This window comes from Neofelis nebulosa, chromosome 10 (assembly GCF_028018385.1).
Source record: "Neofelis nebulosa isolate mNeoNeb1 chromosome 10, mNeoNeb1.pri, whole genome shotgun sequence".
In the NCBI taxonomy this organism is placed as follows: domain Eukaryota; kingdom Metazoa; phylum Chordata; class Mammalia; order Carnivora; family Felidae; genus Neofelis; species Neofelis nebulosa.
Window position 1 is genome coordinate 63,963,453 of NC_080791.1, and position 19,519 is coordinate 63,982,971.

General features: G+C 37.4%; 1 protein-coding gene across 3 annotated transcripts in view; it reads left to right on the plus strand.

The window, feature by feature from the left end:
- Window positions 1-19,519, plus strand: part of ZNF215 (zinc finger protein 215) — a 33,430-nt gene that overhangs the window by 11,190 nt on the left and 2,721 nt on the right. For 2 of the 3 annotated variants that reach the window (XM_058688092.1, XM_058688091.1), the window contains exons 2-4: window positions 1,344-1,914; window positions 9,428-9,513; window positions 11,133-11,265. In XM_058688092.1, coding sequence (XP_058544075.1) covers window positions 1,515-1,914; window positions 9,428-9,513; window positions 11,133-11,265 — 619 coding nt within the window. In that variant the 5' untranslated portion in view covers window positions 1,344-1,514. Of the gene's footprint in view, window positions 1-1,343; window positions 1,915-9,427; window positions 9,514-11,132; window positions 11,266-11,602; window positions 11,699-19,519 lie in introns of all 3 variants that reach the window. The other variant, XM_058688093.1, reaches the window with a different exon arrangement.

Here is a 19,519-nt window from a genome sequence, read left to right on the forward strand (position 1 = left end):
GGAAAATGTCTGTTTAGGTTCTCTGCCTATTTTTAATTGAATTATTTGTGTGTTTGTGTGTATATGTGTATGTTGAATTGTATAATTTCTTTATATATTTTGGATATTAACCCTTTATCAGTGATGTCATTTTCAAATATGTTCTCTCATTCAGTAGGTTGCTTTTTTATTTTGTTGATGGTTTCCTTTACTGTACAAAAGCTTTTTTATTTTGTTATAGTCCCAGTAGCTTATTTTTGTTTTTGTTTCTCTTGCCTAAGGAGACATATTCATAAACACATTGCTAAGGCTGATGTCCAAAAGATTAACTACCTATGTTTCTTTTGGGAGTTTTATGGCTTCAGGTCTCATATTTAGATCTTTAATCCATGTTGAGTTTATTTTTTTATATGATGTAAGAAAGTTGTCCAGTTTCATTCTTTTGCATGTAGCTGTCCAGTTTTCCAACACCATTTATTGAAAAGACTATCCTTTCCCCATTGTGTATTCTTGCCTGCTTTCTCATAGGTGAATTGAACATAGAGGTGTAGATTTGTTCCTTGGCTCTCTATCCATTGATCTGTGTGTCTGTTTTTTGTATCATTGGAATGTACTTTTTGATTTACCCCCAACAATGAATGACTCCTATTTATTCTCCTTTTTTTAAAATTAATTAATTTTTTTTGAAAGATTGAGAGAGAGCAGGAGTTGGGGGGGGGGGGCAGAGAGAAGGAGACACAGAATCTGAAGTAGGCTCCGGGGTTTGAGCTGTCAGCATGGAGCCTGATGTGGGGCTCGAACCCACAAACCATGAGATCATGACCTGAGCCGAAGTCGGACTCTTAACCAACTGAGCCACCCAGGCACCGCTATTCTCTTATTTTTTTAAATAATTGTTTCTTAAGTTCTAGTGGTGTGTTCTGTTCTACTCATTGTATATAACCTTACTGATATTTATTGAGAATTTAGAAAGAGATTTTTTAGGCTTTTCTAGTATAAAGCCTTAATAACCTAAATATCCTTCTGAATATTTGTTTTGCTTAATTTTAAAGCAAAAATGTGTTGTCACCTGATACAGGAGAAACCTAATTGCAATTAAATTGTGAGGTTTTTTTTTTTTTAAAGGACTATTTCATTTATCACTTTTTGTGTGATGTCTGTGTTTATTTTCTTTTTGGTGGGTGATTGGGAAGGGACAGCATATTTTCTCGTTATAAGAAAGAAACAAGAATGGAAGTATAATCCATAATATTTATCTTATTGGACAATTTTAAGAATATTACTTGTATTTTATCTTTTGGCAATATGCTAAAACATGTTCATTAAATATAGGTCATATTGGTATCTTTTTTTCATTTCCTCAGGTACCAGAATGTTGGCTTTGTATCTGAAGCTCCTGGAACTGTTCTCTTACTGAGATAGAACTTGGTTCAAATCACATTGCATATATATAGTACACATGTCCTTCACCCAAGAATTATTAGAATCCTCTAGTAAAACAAATTGGAACTATAGTGGGAGTTCTGTCTGGGAAGATGCAGCCTCTGAACAAGTTGATGGCTATCTCAAAACCTCAAAGCCTGACTCTACATGAACAAAGTGAGGCCCTGAAAGCACATGTGTCTTGGCAGCAGGAATCCATCCCAGTCATGGAAACATGTGACTCTGAGGCATCTCGTCAAAAGTTCAGACATTTCCAGTATTTGGATGTGTCTGGGCCTCATGAAGCCCTGTGCCAACTCTGGAAGCTCTGTCTTCAGTGGCTGAAACCAGAAGTTCATACAAAGCAACAGATCCTAGAGCTGTTGGTGCTGGAACAATTTCTGACAATTCTCCCTGAAGACATTAGGACTTGGGTGAATTTACAACATCCAAAGAACAGCAAGGAAGTGGTGACCCTCATAGAGGATGTGATTGGAATGCTTAAAGATGAAGGTAAGAATGTAAAGAGTTGGTGGTAGAATAGTTGACCCTTATTTGGAATCTAAAAAAAAAAAAAGGAAAATTAGCTCATAGATAAAGAGAACAGATTGGTGGTTGCCAGAGGTGGGGTATGGGCCAAGTGGGTGGAGGGTCACAAGGTATAAAATATAACTCCCAAGTACAAAATAAATAAGTCATGGGGATATAATGTACAGCATAGTGACTATAGTTGATAATACTGTATTGCATATTTGGAAGTTGTTAAGAGATTAGATCTTAAGAGTTCTCATTATAAGAAAAAAAATTTATATATGGTGACTGATGTTAACCTGACTTCTTATGGTCATTTTGCAATATATATAATTGAATCATGATGTTGTATACCTGAAGCTAATACAGTTGACCCTTGAACAACATGGGTTTGAACTGTGTGGGTCCAATTATACATGAATTATTTTTTAATAAATACAGACAGTATTGTAAATGTATTTTTTCTTATGATTTTTTGAACATTTTTTTCTCTAGCTTACTTTATTATAAGAATACAGAATGTAATACATTCATAAAATATGCGTTACAGTGCTGATTGTTATGGCTCTGTCAGTGGTAAGCTGTTAGTAGTTAAAATTTGGGAGAATTAAAAGTTATACACAGATTTCCAACTGCTCAGGAGGTTGGTGCCCTGTGTTGTTCAAGGGTCAACTGTATGACATTATGTGTCAATTATACCTCAATTAAAAAGAAAAAAAAATGAACCTTAAAAAGAAAAGTAATGGAGTCTTTCCATTTGAAAAGAAATTCCTTTTTTCTGAAGCTAGAGGGTATCAAGGGCCAGATCATGAAGGACTTTATCAGGAGGCATGGATTTTATTCTGTAGGAAATAGAAAGCTTTCTAGCCTGCTTACCTGGCTTTTAGAGAATGAGATCTCACAGATTGGGTAGGGAAATCGATTTGATTAGCCTTTTAAAATATTTTGATATCCAGGCGCCTGGGTGGCTCAGTTGTTTAAGCATCCAGCTCTTGATTTCGGCTCAGGTTATGATCTCACTGTTTGTGGGATCAAGCTCGGCATCAGGCTTCACATTGAGAGTATGGAGCCTGCTTGGAATTTCCTCTCTCTCTCTCTCTCTCTCAAAATAAATAAACTTAAAAATTTTGATATCAGTATTGAGGGAGTGGTTGGCAGACTATGGCCCAAAGGCCAATATTTTTGGAGGTAGTTTTTTTTGGAACACAGCCACGCCCACTTATTTACATTTTGGCCACAGTTGTTTTCATACTATGACCAGGGTTGATTAGGTATAGCAGAGAAACTATTGCCTGCAAAACCCAAAATATTTACTATCTGGCTCTTTAAACAAGATGTTGATAAACTTTTTCTGTAAAGGACATGAGGGCTCTGAAAACTGGAAAATCTGTTAAGATAGATGAAGTGTTAAAGAATGAGGGAGCATTGAGGGGCACATGGGTGGCTCAGTTGGTTAAGCGTCCGACTCCAGCTCAGGTCATGACCTCATGGTTCGTGAATTCGAGCCCCTCATCAGGCTCTGTGCTGACAGCTCGGGGCCTGGATCCTGCTTCAGATTCTGTGTCTCCCTCACTCTCTGCCCCTCCCTCACTCATGCTCTTTCTCTCTCAAAAATAAATAAACATTAAAAAAAAAAAAAAAGAAAAGAATGAGGGAGCATTGGGAAAACAGGAGTTTGAACCTAAAGGAATTATGGGCTGAATATAAGGGGTAAATGAGATAAGATTTGATGTAAATGTCCGTGCTCAGCCTTACATGAATGGAGCATAAGTAGCAGATTTTATGGGAGGGGATTTATACAGTAATTATGTGGCATGTTGAATTTGAGGTCTCTATGGGCCATACACAATGAATAAACTAATACATAGTTAACAGTGTGGCTTTGGTGTTCAGAAAGAGAAGATTTGGAAACTTACAGGTATGAATTGAAGTAGGAGAAATACATTTCCTTGGGGAACATCAATATTTAAGAGTTACCATAGATCTAACTACCCATTACAGGAAATACAAAGGAGAGGGGAACATTTTAAATTATACCATGGGAATGCCATTAGTAAAATCTAAACTCTGAGAAACTACAAGGCAATCTAGTTTCTAGAACAAAATAATTTTAAGGGAGAAGTAGGGGTATGGAAGAGGGATTTAGAAATTAAAAGAAATGTAAAAGATGTATAACCAGTCATATGAATGTGTGGACCTTATAAGTCATGAGGTAATTGATTAGATATTTGATAAAGAATTATTGAGTGGGGACAGTGATGATATCATTATTGTTGGTATCCAGTAGTCCTTATTTGAAAAAAAAATAATGGATTAAACAGAAGAAGAAAAGCCAGGTAAGCAGGCTAGAAAACAGTAATCTAGGACATCAGAGAACCAGGAAATATTAGTATCTTGAGCTAAGAAAGGAGAAATCTTCAGGAAGTGAGTGTTAATAATGGTGCAGCAAAAAAGTCCTATTAAGATGAGTTTTGAGGGGCACCTGGGTGGCTCAGTCAGTTGAGCGTCTGACTTCGGCTCAGATCATGATCTCACAGCTCGTGAGTTTGAGCCCCGCGTCAGGCTCTGTGCTGACAGCTCAGAGCCTGGAGCCTACTTCATATTCTGGGTCTCTCTCCTTCTCTGCCCCTCTGCCACTCATGCTGTCTCTCTGTCCCTCAAAAATAAAAATAAACATTAAAAAAAAATTTTTAAGTGAGTGTTGAAAGTAATTTACTGAAATTGTTGATTATGAAGTTATTGTTAAGCTTTAGAACAGTTTCAGAGAAGGAGTTGCGGTGGTACTTATTTGTAGTTAGTTTTATTAGTTTTCTACTACTGCCATAACAAACGACCACAAACTTAGTGACTTAAAACAATGCGAATGTATTATCCTACAGGTCTATAGATGAGTAGTCTAATAACATGGGTCTCCCTGGGCTAAAATCAAGGCATTGGTAGGACTGCATTCCTTTCTGGGCCTCATGATTTTCTACCCCCATCTTGAAAGCTGTCAGTGGAGAGTCATGTCCCTTTTTTTATTTTTATTTTTTTTAAATATTTATTTTTGAGACAGAGTGTGCATAAGCAAAGGAGGGTCAGAGAGAAAGGGAGGCAGAGAATCCAAAGCAGGCTTCACACTGTCAGCACAAAGCCCAACACAGGGCTCAAACGCACGAACCGCAAAACCATGACCCGGGCTGAAGTCAGACGCTCAACGGACGGAGCCACTCAGGCTCCCCTGAGCCATGTCCTTTCCAACTGCCTTCTCTTACCCTCCATTCTGTTGTCACAGTACATGCACTTGCTTAATTATGCATGTTTGCACTCTCTCTCATTTTCACTGACCATAGCTGGGAAACCTTCTCTTCTCTGTTTTTTAGGATTGATGTGATTAGATTATGATCACCCAAATAATCCAGGATGATTCCTCATATCAGGGTCCTTAACTTTGATCATATCTGCTGAGTCCCTTTTGCCAGTGTATTCAAGGATTAGGGATATAGGTATCTCTGGTGTCTGTTATTCTCCCTATCACATGCCCCCCCCCCAAAAAAAAAAAAAAAAAAGAATGGATGGATGAGGTATGAATGTCAAAATGACTATAGGCAATTCTTTCTTTTTAAATCTTTTTTAATGTTCATTTATTTTTGAGAGAGAGAGAGACAGAGCAGGAGTGTGGAAGGGGAAGAGAGAGACAGAGACACAGAATCCAAAGCAGGCTCAAGGATTTCAGCACAGAGTCCAACTTAGGGCTTGAACTCACAAACCACAAGATCGTGACCTGAGCCGGTCAATTGCTCAACCAACTGAGCCACCCAGGTGCCCCTAGAAAATTCTTGAAGTTTAATTGAGAAGGAAAGGAGAGGTTGCTAGGTAATAGAGGACTGAGAAAGGTTTTTAGTTTCTGTCTTGGCTCTCTGAAGAACCCATCCAATTGCCCTTGTTTTATTGCCCTTATTTTATCTGACTCAGAACTGTCCCGGGGCTGAGGTGGCCACCTAGGGGTCATTTGTCAAAGCATTTAATGGCAAAGCTGGGGTATGAGATGCTTTGGGGAATAAAGGATTTGAAAAGTTTCTGTGTATCCCTAGAGATTTAGAAGGCTGGGCACATGTTCAGAAACACCTGATATGGCCTTAACTCTCACCTCTGACTGGCCTTCAGGCTTTGCATAAGCAGGAACTAAAGGTGAAGGTAAAGTTGAAAAAAATTATCTGGCTAAGTGGTGAAGGCATGCCTCAACACATGCAGCACATCTGCAAAGACTAGGAAATGGGTTTTTGTTTGGTTTGGTTTGGTTCCAGGTATTTAAGGAAATCTATGTGGAATCACTAGCTGACCACTAAGCTAAGGGAACAGACTTAAGTGGGCACACACAACAAAGAATATAGACTTTACAAATCAGTTCAAAAAAGTAATTAAGTGAGCAAGAACTGCAACAATCAGGCCCCCAAATATATGAAGCAAAAACTGACAGAAAGGAAGGGAGAAAGAGATCAAGAATACTAGTTGGAGACTTTAGCACCCCACTTTCATTAGTGGATAGAACAACTAGAAAAAAGATAAAAAAGGAAATAGAAGACTTGAACAATGCTATAAACTAAAGTAGCACTCTACCCAATAGTGGCAGTATGTACATTCTTCTCAAGTCCACATGGAACATTCTCCAAGATAGAACACATGTTAGGCCAAAACAAGTCACAATTAATAGAAACATTTAAATCCTACAAAGTATCTTTTCTGACCACAGTAGGATGGAATTAGAAATCAATAACAGAAGGATATCTGGAAAATTCACAAGTATGTAGAAATTAAAATAAGAAAGATTAAAAAGAGATAAATGAACTAGAGAACAGAAAAACAATAGAACCAATGAAACCATAAGTGGGTCATTTGAAAAGAATAGCAAAATTGACAAAGGCTTAGCTACACAAGAAAAGTATGAAGAATGAGATAACTAAAATCAGGAATAAAAGTAGGCACATCTCTACTGACCTTGCATAAATCAAAAGGATTATAAGAGAATACTATGAACAATTATATACCAAAAAATTAATTTAGATTAAGTAGAAAAATTCCAAAAACACACAAACTGCTAAAACTGATTCAAGAAGAAATAGAAAATCTGAACTCCTCTTTAACAACAGAAAAGATAGAATCAGTAATCAAAAAAATTTCAACAAAGAAAACGCAAGGACTAGATGGCTTCACTGGTGAATTCTATCAAAAATTTAAGGAATTAACACCAATCTTTCTCACGCTTAAAAAAAAAATTTTTTTTAATGTTTGTTTATTTTTGAGACAGAGACTGAGTGCAAGTGGGGGCGGGGCAGAGAGAGAGAGAGACAGAGAGAGAGAGAGAGAGAGAGAGAGAGAGAGAGAGAGAGAGAATCTGAAGCAGGCTTCAGGCTCTGACCTGTCAGCACAGAACCCGTTTCTCACACTTTTTAAAAAAATAGGGGAGGAAGGAATACTTCCTACCTTATTCTATGATGAGTTTAACTTGATGCCAAAGACAGAGAAAGCTATCACAAAACTAGCAAAGCAAACCCAGCATCATATTAAGAAGATTATACACCATGACCAAGTGGTATTTATCCCAGGACTATAGGATAGTTCAACATGTGAAAATCAACACTATACACCATACAGAATTAAGGGGAAGCAATTGCACTATTAAGTATTTATCCAAAGGATATAAAAATGCTGATTCGAAGGTGCACATGCAGCCCAATGTTTATAGCAGCACAATCAGCAATAGACAAATGGAAAGAGCCCAAATGTCCATGGTCTGATGAATGGCTAAAGAAGAGGTGGTATATGTATTGTGTGTATATATTTATATACATATATATTTACACATTACTTCTATAAATACATACACACACACACCTATATACACAATACAGTATTACTCGGCTATCAAAAAGAATGAAATCTTGCCATTTGCAGCGATGTGAATGGAAATAGAGTGTATTGTGCTAAGTGAAATAAGTCAGAGAAAGACAAATACCATATAATGTCACTCATGTGGAATTTAAGAAACAAAACAGATGAACATAAGGGAAGGGAAGGAAAACAAGGTAAAAACAGAGGGAGGCAAACCATAAGAGATCTTAACTATAGAGAACAAACTGAGAGCTGCTGGAGGGGCAGTGGGTGGAGGGATGGGCTAAATGGGTGATGGGCATTAAGGAGGGCACTTGTGATGAGCACTGGGTGTTATATGTAACTGATGAATCTTTAAATTCTGAAACAAAAAAAACACAATAGAATTAAGAGGAAAACTCACTAGATCATCTCAACACAGAAAAAGCATTTGACAAAATCCAATGCCTTTTCATGATAAAAGTATTCAACAGACTCGGAATAGAAGGGAATTCCTTCTACCTGATAAAGGACATCTGTGGAAAACTAGAGCAAACATCACACTTAATGGTTAAAGACTTAAAGCTTTGCCCTGGGATAAGGAACAAGACAAGGATGCCCACCCTTGCCAGTTCTTTTCAACATTATACTGGAGGTACTAGCCAGTGCAACTAAACCAGAAAAAGGAATAAAAGGCATCCTAATTGGAAAAGAAGTAAAACTATCTTTACTGTCAGTTGATCTGTTCTTATGCAGTTGACCCTTGAACAGCACAGGTTTGAACTGCACGAGTCTACTTATATGTGACTTTTTTTTTTTTAAGATTTTATAGCTAACGCCATAAGGCATTTATTTACAACTGTCCACACTAGTCTCCACAGGTCAAATGGAAGACAAATAGTTCAGAGGTCACACCTACTATCCTCCAAGTACCCAGAGATGTCTTCAGAGCCTGTCAGCAGCCCTTGGGATCCCCAGGACTGGATTACCTGTCAAATTTTTTCATTAAAAAATAATTTTAGGGGTGCCTGGGTGGCTCAGTCAGTTAAGCATCTGGTTTTTGATTTTGGCTCAGGTCATGATCTCACAGTTTGTGAAATTAAGCCCTGCATTAGGCTCCACGCTGACAGTACAGATCCTGCTTGGGATTCTCTTTCTCCCTTGCTTTCTGCCCCTCCCTGCTCATTTTCTATCTCTCTTAAAAAAGTAAATAAACTTTAAAAAATAAACTACATTTAAAAAATAAAAAATAGGGGCACCTGGGTGGCTCAGTTGGTTGAGCATCTGACTTTGGCTCAGGTCAGGATCTTGCGGTTCATGGGTTCGTGCCCCATGTCGGGCTTTGCGCTGACAGCATAGAGCCTGCTTTGAATTCTACAGTCTCCCTCTCTCTCTGCCCCTCCCCAACTAGCACTCAATCTCAAAACAAACGTTAAAAAAATTTTTTTAAATAAAAAAATAAGAAATATAACATCTGAGCTCTTACCTTTAGAGATTCTGATTGCTTATAGTGCCTGATGTCATTATTTTTCCAAAGTTTTAAAGATGATTTTTATGAATAGCATGTTAAAACTACTACTGTAAATCAATAAATGTTTCTCTGGGGGAAATCTGTCTCCATAATGTTTTCCTTCATCTTCCTCAGAGACACCCTGCAAGGAATCTGTCCCGCTCCAGAAGGGGAGCATCAAGGAGAAAATGGAAGCTGACTCACTGACTAGCAATTCCCAGGTGAATTAGAATTCTGCTCTCTACTGAAATGACCTGCATTTTCTTTTTGGTTTTGAACTTTTGCCAAACATAGGTCCATCTAAGGATATAAGACTATTACTTCTTCCATAGGACATTGGATCTATTTTATTTCCGTTGGTGATACACTCTTCGGAAAATATTGAATCTTTGTATTTTTCTGTGCATGTGTTCCCTCACGATTGTAGATGATAATTTAAACCAGAGAAATAGAGCCTACCCAGAGAATGTTTAGAATTAAAAGTGAAGGGAGCCAAGAGCAGAATGCTGAGTAATGTCATTTAATAGGCAGGAGCAGAAGAAACCTCAGACGATGCTGAAATGAAAGAACCAGAGTGGTAGAGAAAAACCAAGAAGATATGTTAGTGAAAGCCAAGGATGAGAAAATTTCAAGGATAAATCCTTTAAAATTTCAGGAAAATTCAGCTTGAGTAGTGCCCATTCACTTACCATCACGGAGGTACCAGGCATGGGAATAGAAACCAGGTTGTGGAGGGTTGAGGAAAAAAGGTGAGGAAGTAGGCAAAACTAACCTAGATAATTTACTCACAAGGTCCTCTGATATCTTAGAGACATCTGGCTTTGAGGTAGAGGAAGGGAAAAGATTTGTGTATCTCATTGTGATTAAATGTGCCCGTCATGACAAGGTTGAGAATGCTGAAGAGGGAAATGCAGCAGTTGATGGTGTGAAGGCCCTTGTAACAAATATTGACACAGTGTCTAACATGCCACTTGTCCACGGGCTGGTTATGTGATGGTAAACGAAAGGAGATCCCTGCCTTTGCAGAAATGACAGTAGAGGTAGACAGGCAAACACAAGCAAATAAGATAATTGCAGATAGTAGTAATTACAAAGAAAAGAAAGAAGCATAATGCAGTGTAGACACTGAATAGGAGGGTGGCTACTTTGGGTAATCAGGAAAGGGCTGGGCTGGGAGACCTGAATGGTAAGGAGTTAGCAGGCTATATTTCTCGAGAGGAAATGCCCTAACTTTTCTGCTAGCAGAGCCTCCGTCTTCATTACAATTCCTGTCAATCTATCTGAAACTCTTTCTTTCTCTTCTGAATTCCTTTTATGTCAAGTATTTTTACTCTTTAGTAATTTTTTGTTCCATAGTTATTCCAACTGTCTTTTTCTCCTCAACCAAAATGAAAGTTAATTTCAGGTTAAAACTGCTCTTGAGGGGCGCCTGGGTGGCTCAGTCGGTTGAGCGTCCAACTTCAGCTCAGGTCACGGTCTCACGGTCTGTGAGTTCGAGCCCCGCATCAGGCTCTGGGCTGATGGCTCAGAGCCTGGAGCCTGCTTCCGATTCTGTGTCTCCCTCTCTCTCTGCCCCTCCCCCGTTCATGCTCTGTCTCTCTCTGTCTCAAAAATAAATGTTAAAAAAAAAAAAAAACAAAAAACTGCTCTTGATTTTCCTTTTGCAAGTACCAAGTTGATAGGCCTCTAATATAACCTGTTTGTCAAAACTTAGAACCCCAAACATTTTCATCAATTTCGTACATATTCTAGGCACCTACACTATTCTTTCCAAATTCATTTCTTCTCTAGTAATATTTTTGGGGCTGACCTTTGATTAAAAAGAAACTTAATATTTTAGGAACCAATATCATTCAAAGATGTGATTGTGGAATTCAGCAAGGAAGAGTGGGGACAACTGGACCCTGCTGTAAAGAACCTGTACAGGGACGTGATGCTGGAGAACTATAGGAACCTGAATTCATTGCATCAAGGTGACTTCTATGTGTTTACCTATGCTGCCCATCAGTAGTTTCTTTATCTGCTGCTAAAAAGCTATAGGACTACTACAGTAGGTAGGGACACTTGGGTTTGGGTTCAGGTTTCCTGATGTCCTATGGGCACAATAGCAGATTTTCCTGCTGTATCTGAGGGAGAGTCTTTTCTAATATAGAGCTAGAAATACACAAGTCTGTGGTGACCCCTGGCCTTATCTTTCAGCAGCTCTTAGACTACTACATAGGGATGGAATTCTCTTCCCTATAAAAATGTCTGAAGTGTCATGTTTGTTTGTTTGTTTGTTTGTTGTTTTTTCATGTTCCCCATGAAAAGAACATGTATTTTCCAAACCAGTTGAGCTCTCTGAGTTGGAAAGTAAGGACAGAAGATGGATAATAGAGCAAGAAATCCCAAGCACATCTTTTTTTGGTGAGAACCAGGCAGATATGAGGCATTTGTAAGAATCTTCTGTTTGTTAAACACACAGTGAGGTTAACAGCCTTTGAGTTAGGAGTTGGGGAGGTGATGACAAAACCACAGAAGCTTTGAAGGAAAAAAGTCATCATTGCTTTTCATTCACAGATTCGATTTCATAAGTGGGTAATTGGAGGAATGTTGCAGGTGAGGAACGCAGACACTTAACTTAAAGCTCTGTGGCCTGGAGCAACCCATCTGCCAGTTTCCTCATCTGTAACACTGAGTTAATAACAGTATTTATCTCCACGTTCCTGTGAGGACTACATGAGTTGATATGTGTGGCACACTTAGAGCAGTTCCTGGAGCATGGGAGTGCTAACAAACATTAGACAACCTAACATTCTTTCAAAGAAAACAAAAAGCTCTGCTTTATGCAAGAGTGACTTTAGTAATCTTCCAGTTTTCCTTCTTTTACTATAGAACTTTTTGTGCCCTTTCTACCTTCATCATAATCTCTTTATTCTTATTAACATTTTATTTGTGGGAGATTATCAATTATTGTGTGCTTATGATAAATTTTAGTATATATAGAAAAGTATGAAGAATAGAACTCACCCATGACCTCATTACCCCGAGCTATGCAATATTAACATTTTTTTTTATTTATTAGGCTTTTTTCTTTGCAATGATGTGTCTCTGTGGCTTATGAAGATTTCTTTTTTTCCAAAATGGGATCATCAGGAATATGTTGTTTTCTATTCTGTTCTTCTCATCTAATATGATACCAAGGGCAATTACATGTTATCACTAGTCTGTGGAAATGGGGCTTCACATGTAATGGTCCATCACATACAAGTATCATAATATATTTAACCATTCCCCCCAGCCATTGGACATTCAGGTTGTTGCCCAGTTTTCAGGCGTGTCTGATAAGTTCCATAGGATATGCCTTATTAGAAGAGAAACTTCAGCATCAAAGGACATGAATATATTTAAAGGTCTTGTTACTTTGTGCCATATTGTCTAGAGAAAGATTATACCAATCATACTCACTAATTATCTATTAGCACCCTAGCACGCTATTGTTTACCTGAAATCTTTATTAATTTGATACGCAGATTACTCAATTTCATCCTTTCTAAGGTAAATTCCCTTGCCCATCCCCCCTGCCATTTTCCTTTGGACCCCATTTCTCCCTGTCTTCTTTCACTTATATTTTCACCATTTCTGCCTCTCATTAGCTAGTCCTCCTTTAGCTTTTTTTAAATTTATTTTTATGTTTGTTTTTTTTAATTTAAAAAATTTTTATTTTAGAGAACACACAGGAGTTGGGGAGAGAAAGAATCTCAGGCAGGCTCCATGCTCAGCACAGGGGCAACGTGGATATCTTGGGATATCTCAAGACCTTGGGATTATGACCTGAGGTGAAATCAAGAGTCACATGCTCACCGACTGAGCCACCCGGGCACCCCTCTCCATTTAGCTTTTTAACATTTTTAGGTCATTACTGATTTAAAAAAATTGTTCTTTCAACCTCTCTATCACTCACCTCTTTATAGCCAAACTTCTCAAGATATTTTATACTTTTCTCATTTCCTCACCTTTTAGTCCTCGGTCCATTTCACTTGTCTCTTATTCCAAATATCCATCTGAAACAGTTCTTACTGAGGTCATAGATGACTTTCTTGTAGCTAAATCCAGTGGATATGTTTTCGTTCCTTGTTTCACTGACTTCTCCAAAGCAAGTGACAGTATTATCTGCTCTTCTTTCTTAAAACACTCGTAGGTTCTTGGAATACTTCTGATATTCCTCCTCTCTTTCTGATTATTCTCTCTCTGCCTATTGCAGACTAATCTTTCTCTAGCTCTCTAATAAATTCCAGCGTTTCTCAAGATTTGGTCTCATTTTGTCTTGTTTTCTTACTCTGTATTTTCTTCCTGAGGTTATCACATCCACAACTGCACCTTCACTTACCACACATGTATAGGTGACTTACAAATTTGTATCCCCAGCCCAGGCTTCTTTTCTGAAGGACATGACATTTCTCTTGGCTGTCGTAAAGATAACTTCAGTTCCATAAAACCAAAGTCATAACTTTTCCTTTCCAATCTTTTTCTATTCCCTGAGTAAACAGCACTGCCATTCATCCTGTTACCCAAGTATAGAGTATTATCCTTGACACAACTTCTCCTTCCTTCACCTGTCTAGTACTTGGGATGTCTAGTACTTGTGTGTGTGTGTGTGTGTGTGTGTGTGTGTGTGTGTGTATCTTTATCTTTCTAAATGTCCCTTGAATGTCTCCACTTCTCTCCATACGTAGTGCCACTACTGTAGTCCCTGTAGTCCATCATCATCTCTCATCTCATTCTCCTGTTCTTTGCCTAGTTGACTCCTAGTCTTCTCTCAGATCTCAGATAGTTTCACATTTTCTACTAGTTAGTTTTTCTGTTATATACTCCCATAGCACCATAATCTTCTCTTTTTATCATTTGTCACAATTATATTTTACTTGTATCTGTATAGGTCATTGTCTCCCACATTAGGCTTTATGTTCCTTGAGGGTAGGGACCATGTCCCTTTTTGCCCTACCTTTATATCTCAAGCTTTTGCACATATATAGGACCAAAGGGGAAAAAAATGGATAGATAGATGTGTATTGGATTATGAAAAAGCTGAAAATTATTTTATTTGTTTTGGTCACTTGTGATTCAGGAAATGGTTTTATGTCCATTATCTATTAAGAATTTAGAGGTTTTTAATAATATATAATAAAATTTATGTAAATTCTCACTATTGATCATAGTTACGACAAATGAGATCTTGCAGGTTTTTTATTATTTTATTTATGGTGTCTGCCATACATATTTTTAAAATTTATGTTATCACATATCTTTCCCCCAGTGCTTTATATCTGTTAGTTTTATGCATAAGAATTTTTCCATCCCCAAATTAGAAACATATTTCCTGATTTTATTCTGACTTCATCTATTTCATCATTTAAATATAATACTTCAGTCAATCTGGAATTTGCCTCTGTAAATGTCATTTATTTTCCAAAACCGTTAATGGATTATAGTGAGTTAAAGGTGGCTATGGAATCTTTGTCGCTGTCTTCATCAAGATGTAGACTTTGGACACCTGAAACTAATGTAACATTGTGTGTCACCTATACTTCAATTAAACAAAAAAAAAAAAAAAATGCCGACTGTTTCTCTTCCCTTTGAATCTCAGCTGGCACTGAGCTATTTAATCAATCAAATGCTGCAGAAGTGACATTGCCAGTTATGGGTCTAGCCTGTAATAGGACTCCACTTCTTTCTCTTGGAAGTTACCAGCCACTGCTTCAACCTGTTGAATGTTGACCTGAAATATGTAACTAATGAACAAAAAGACCAAAAAACGAGAAATTTAACTAGTAGAAAAGAGGGAAAAAAGGTTATTATTTGTAAATGGTAACTTTCTACCTAGAAATCCAAGAAACTCATTGTCAAAACTACTATATCTGTTAAGAGTTTTATAAGGTGGCTAGATGTAAAATAAAAATATTGGTAATTTTCCTATGTGCTAGAACTAAGTGATTTGAAAATAACAAAATACATGAAAGTTATTTTAAAAATGGGAATAATAGAGTTATATGAAAAATGAGTTATAGAAATATGAGGCAAACATCACAAACTTGCTTAGAGAAATACATTTAGGAATTTTGCCATTCAGTAAATGCTACTGGAACAGTTAACTGTTTCAGTTACTTATTGTTTCTAAAAACTTACCTCCAAACTTACTGACTTTAAACAGCAATCATTTTATTAATTCTCACAGTTTTGTGAGTTGACTTAGGAGTTCTCAGGATCTATACGATATTGGCTGAAGATACAGTGTTCTGCTGGGATGGAATGATCAAAATGGCTCATCACATGGCTGGAAGTTGAGGCTGGTTGTCACAGAGAACTTAGCTGGCCCCATGGACCAGAGTACCTCCATGTGGCCTCTTCTTGAGGCATGGGCTTCTTTCTCATAGCGTGCCAGCCAGGTTCTGAGAGGGAGTATCCTGAGAGGAATTGGAAATTGTCAGTCTCCTAAAGGCCAGGCCCAGAAGTGGCATAGTATCACTTTTACCACATTCTGTAGGCTAAGCAGTCACAGAAGGAGCCCATTTTCAAGGGGAAGAAAAATTAACTCCATTGCTCTATAGGAGAGTGTAAAAGAATGTGCATCCATTTTTTTTTTTGAGGTATAGTTAAAATATGGTGTTATGTTAGTTGTAGGTGCATAACATAATGATTCATTCATTCTTTCCATTACTCATCGCTCATCATGATAATACACTCTTAATCCCCTTAACTGTTTCACCCATTCCCTCACACACCTCCCTTCTGGTAACCATCAGTTCATTATATTTAAGACTCTTTTTTTTGTTGTTGTTTGTTTGTTTTTCTTTTTTCCTTTGTTTCTTAAATCCCACATATGAGTGAAATCATAAAGGTATTTGCCTTTCTTTGACTTATTTCACTTACCATGATATCTGCTAGATCCATTCATGTTGTTGCAAATGGCAAGATTTCATTCTTTTTTATAACTGAGTGGTATTCAATTGTATATACATACCACATCTTTTTTATCCATTCCTCTATGAATGGACATTTTGGTTGCCTCTATATCTTGGCTATTATCAATAATCCTGTAGTAAACATAGAGTGCATACATCTTTCTGAATTAGTGCTTTCATTTTCTTAAGCTAAATAACCAGTAGTGGAATTACTGGATCATATGGTATTTCTATGTTTTATTTTTTGAGGAACCTCCATCCTGTTTTCCACAGTGGCTACACCAGCTTGTATTCCCCCAAAATGTGTTCCTTTTTCTCCACATCCTTGCCAACGCTGTTATTTTCTGTGTTTCTGATTTTAACCATTCTGCCTGGTGCAAGCTGATGTCTCATTGTGGTTTTGATTTACATTTCTCTGATGATGAGTGACATTGAACATCATTTCATATGTCTGTTGGCCATCTAATGACTGCTTTGGAAAATGTCTATTCAGGTTCTCTGCGCATTTTTTTTATTGGATTATTTGTTTTTTTAGTGTTGAGTTATACAAGTTCTTCCATATATATTTGGATACTAACCCTTTATTGAATATATTATTTGAAAATATCTTCTCCCATTCAGTAGGCTATCCTTTAGTTTTGTTGATGGTTTCCCTTACTGTGCAAAAGATTCTTTGGTATAGTCTCAAGAGTTTAATTTTGCTTTTGTTTTCCTTGCCAAAGGAGACCTACCTAGAAAAATGTTGCTACGGCCAATGTAAGAGAAATTACTGCCTATATTTTGTTCTAGGAATTTTATGGTTTCAGGATTCACATTTAGGTCTTTAATCCCTTTTTAAATTTATTTTTGAGAGAGAGGGAGAAAGAGACAGAGACAGAGCGCAAGTGGTGGAGGGGCAGAGAGAGAGGGAGACACAGAATCTGAAGCAGGCTCCAGGCTCCAAGCTGTCAGCACAGAGCCTGATGCAGGGCTCGAACTCATGAACTGTGAGATCATGACCTGAAGTCAGACGCTTAACTGACTGAGCCACCCAGGCGCCCCTTTAATCCGTTTTTTAGTTTATTTTTGTGTAGAGTAAGAAAATGGTCCAGTTTCATTCTTTTGCATGTAGCTGTCCAGTTTTCCCAGCACCATTTGTTGAAGAGACTGTCTTTTTCCCGTTGGATATTCTTGCCTTCTTTGTCGTAGATTAATCGATCATAAAATCATGGATTTATTTCTGGCTCTCTATTCTGTTCCATTGATCTATATGTCTATTTTTTATGCCAGTACCATTCTGTTTTTATTACTACAGCTTTGTGTAGTATATCTTGAAATCTGAGATTATGATACTCCAGTTTTGTTCTTCTGTTTCAAGATTGATTTGACTATTCAGGGTCTTTCATGGTTCCATACAAATTTTAGGATTCTTTTTTTTTTTTAATGAAATTTATTGTCAAATTAGTTTCCAAAGAACACCCAGTGCTCATCCCAAAAGATGCCCTCTTTAATGCCCATCACCTACCCTCTCCTCCCTCCCACCCCAAATCAACCCTCAGTTTGTTCTCAGTTTTTAAGAGTCTCTTATGCTTTGGCTCTCTCTCCCACTCTAAGCTCTTTTTTTTTTCTTTTTTTTCCTTCCCCTCCCCCATGGGTTTCTGTTAAGTTTCTCAGGATCCACATAAGAGTGAAAACATATGGTATCTGTTCTAGTGTTGTGAAAAATGCTATTGATATTTTGATAGGGATTGCATTACATCTATAAATTGTTTTGTATAATATGGGCATTTTTAACAATATTGGTTCTCCCAGTTCATGAGCATGGAATTTCTTTGTGTCAACTTCAATTTCTTTCATCAGTGTTTAATAGGTTTCAGAGTACAGGTTTTTCACCCTTTTGGTTAAATTTATTCCTACATATTTTATTTTTAGTGCAGTTGTAAATGGGATTGTTTCCTTAATTTCTCTACTACTTTGTTTTAAGGTATAGAAATGCAGCAGATTTCTGTATATTAATTTTGCATCCAGCAACTGCACTAAATTTATCAGTTCTGGTAGTTTTTTGATAGAGTCTTTAGGGTTTTTTATGTACAGTATCATGTCATCTGCAAATAGAGTTTTACTTCTTATTTACTAGTATGAATGCCTCTTATTTCTCTTTCTTGTCTGATTGCTGCAGCTAGGACTTCCAGTACTATTTTGAATGAAAGTGGTGAGAGTGGACATCCTTGTCTTGTTCCTGACCTTAGGGGAAAGCTTCTAAGTTTTCGCCCTTTGAGTATGATGTTAGCTGTGAGTTTTTTATGAAGGTGCAGCCATTTTGATCTATAATCTGTCCTCTGGCCACAAATTATTTTTTTCCCCATTATTAAATATATTTATTCTCTCCTAAGACCTCATTATGGCATCAAGCTTGAAGTCCAGGATCTCACCATCTAAATTAGGTCCAGGTTTGGAAGAGATTCCTCTCTCACTGAAGACCTATAGGTTATCTGCCCACACACCCAGTTTACGCTGGTGAGGCAGAAACAGCGAAACTACAATTGATACCCTCATTATATTCCTAGGCTCCACCCCAGGAGATTCTGACTTAATGGTCTAGTTTCCACTGTATTACACAGACAGATAGTTTCTGCTAGAAATTAGACTAAACCAGGCAGAATTAATAGGTATTTGACAAAGTTGGATATATCAGTGGAGCTGCTTTGAGGTAAACATCATTTCATAAAAAAATAGTACCTCAGGGCAGATTAGATATGAGAGCTAAAGAGCAATGGTTATTCAAGATCTCTTTGTGGACTCTAGTGTAAATATTAGAAGGACAATGACTCAGTAAACAAGTGAGGACATTGAGGGAAGTTCTTTCCACATGAAAGATGAAATTCTCAGGCTCATTTGTTAAGTTGGAAGAGAGTAGTAGGATAGTTGAGTGGCATTGTCTTGGAGATGGATAAAAACAGGGGTCGATAATATATGTGAGACTACCAAGTGGAAGATGTGTTTTGGCTACCAGTGAAGTATGGAAGTAAACGCATTAGATAAACCTGAAGTTATATGTGAGAGGATAAAGGGAAGTCAGTGAAATTTAGTTTTTAAAAAGTTGTTAGAATGTAAGTATTTATACAGAAGCTAAGTGAGAAAGCAATTTTGAGAAGGGAAGTGGGACATTATTAAATGAAACAAACTGAGGACAGGTGAAAACAAGAGAATTAAATCATAACTAGAACAGGTGAAGTTTTGCATTCTAGGAAATACCTAGAGAAGTATCATAGGGCTATTAGAATCAGGAGTGATTTTGAGCCCACAA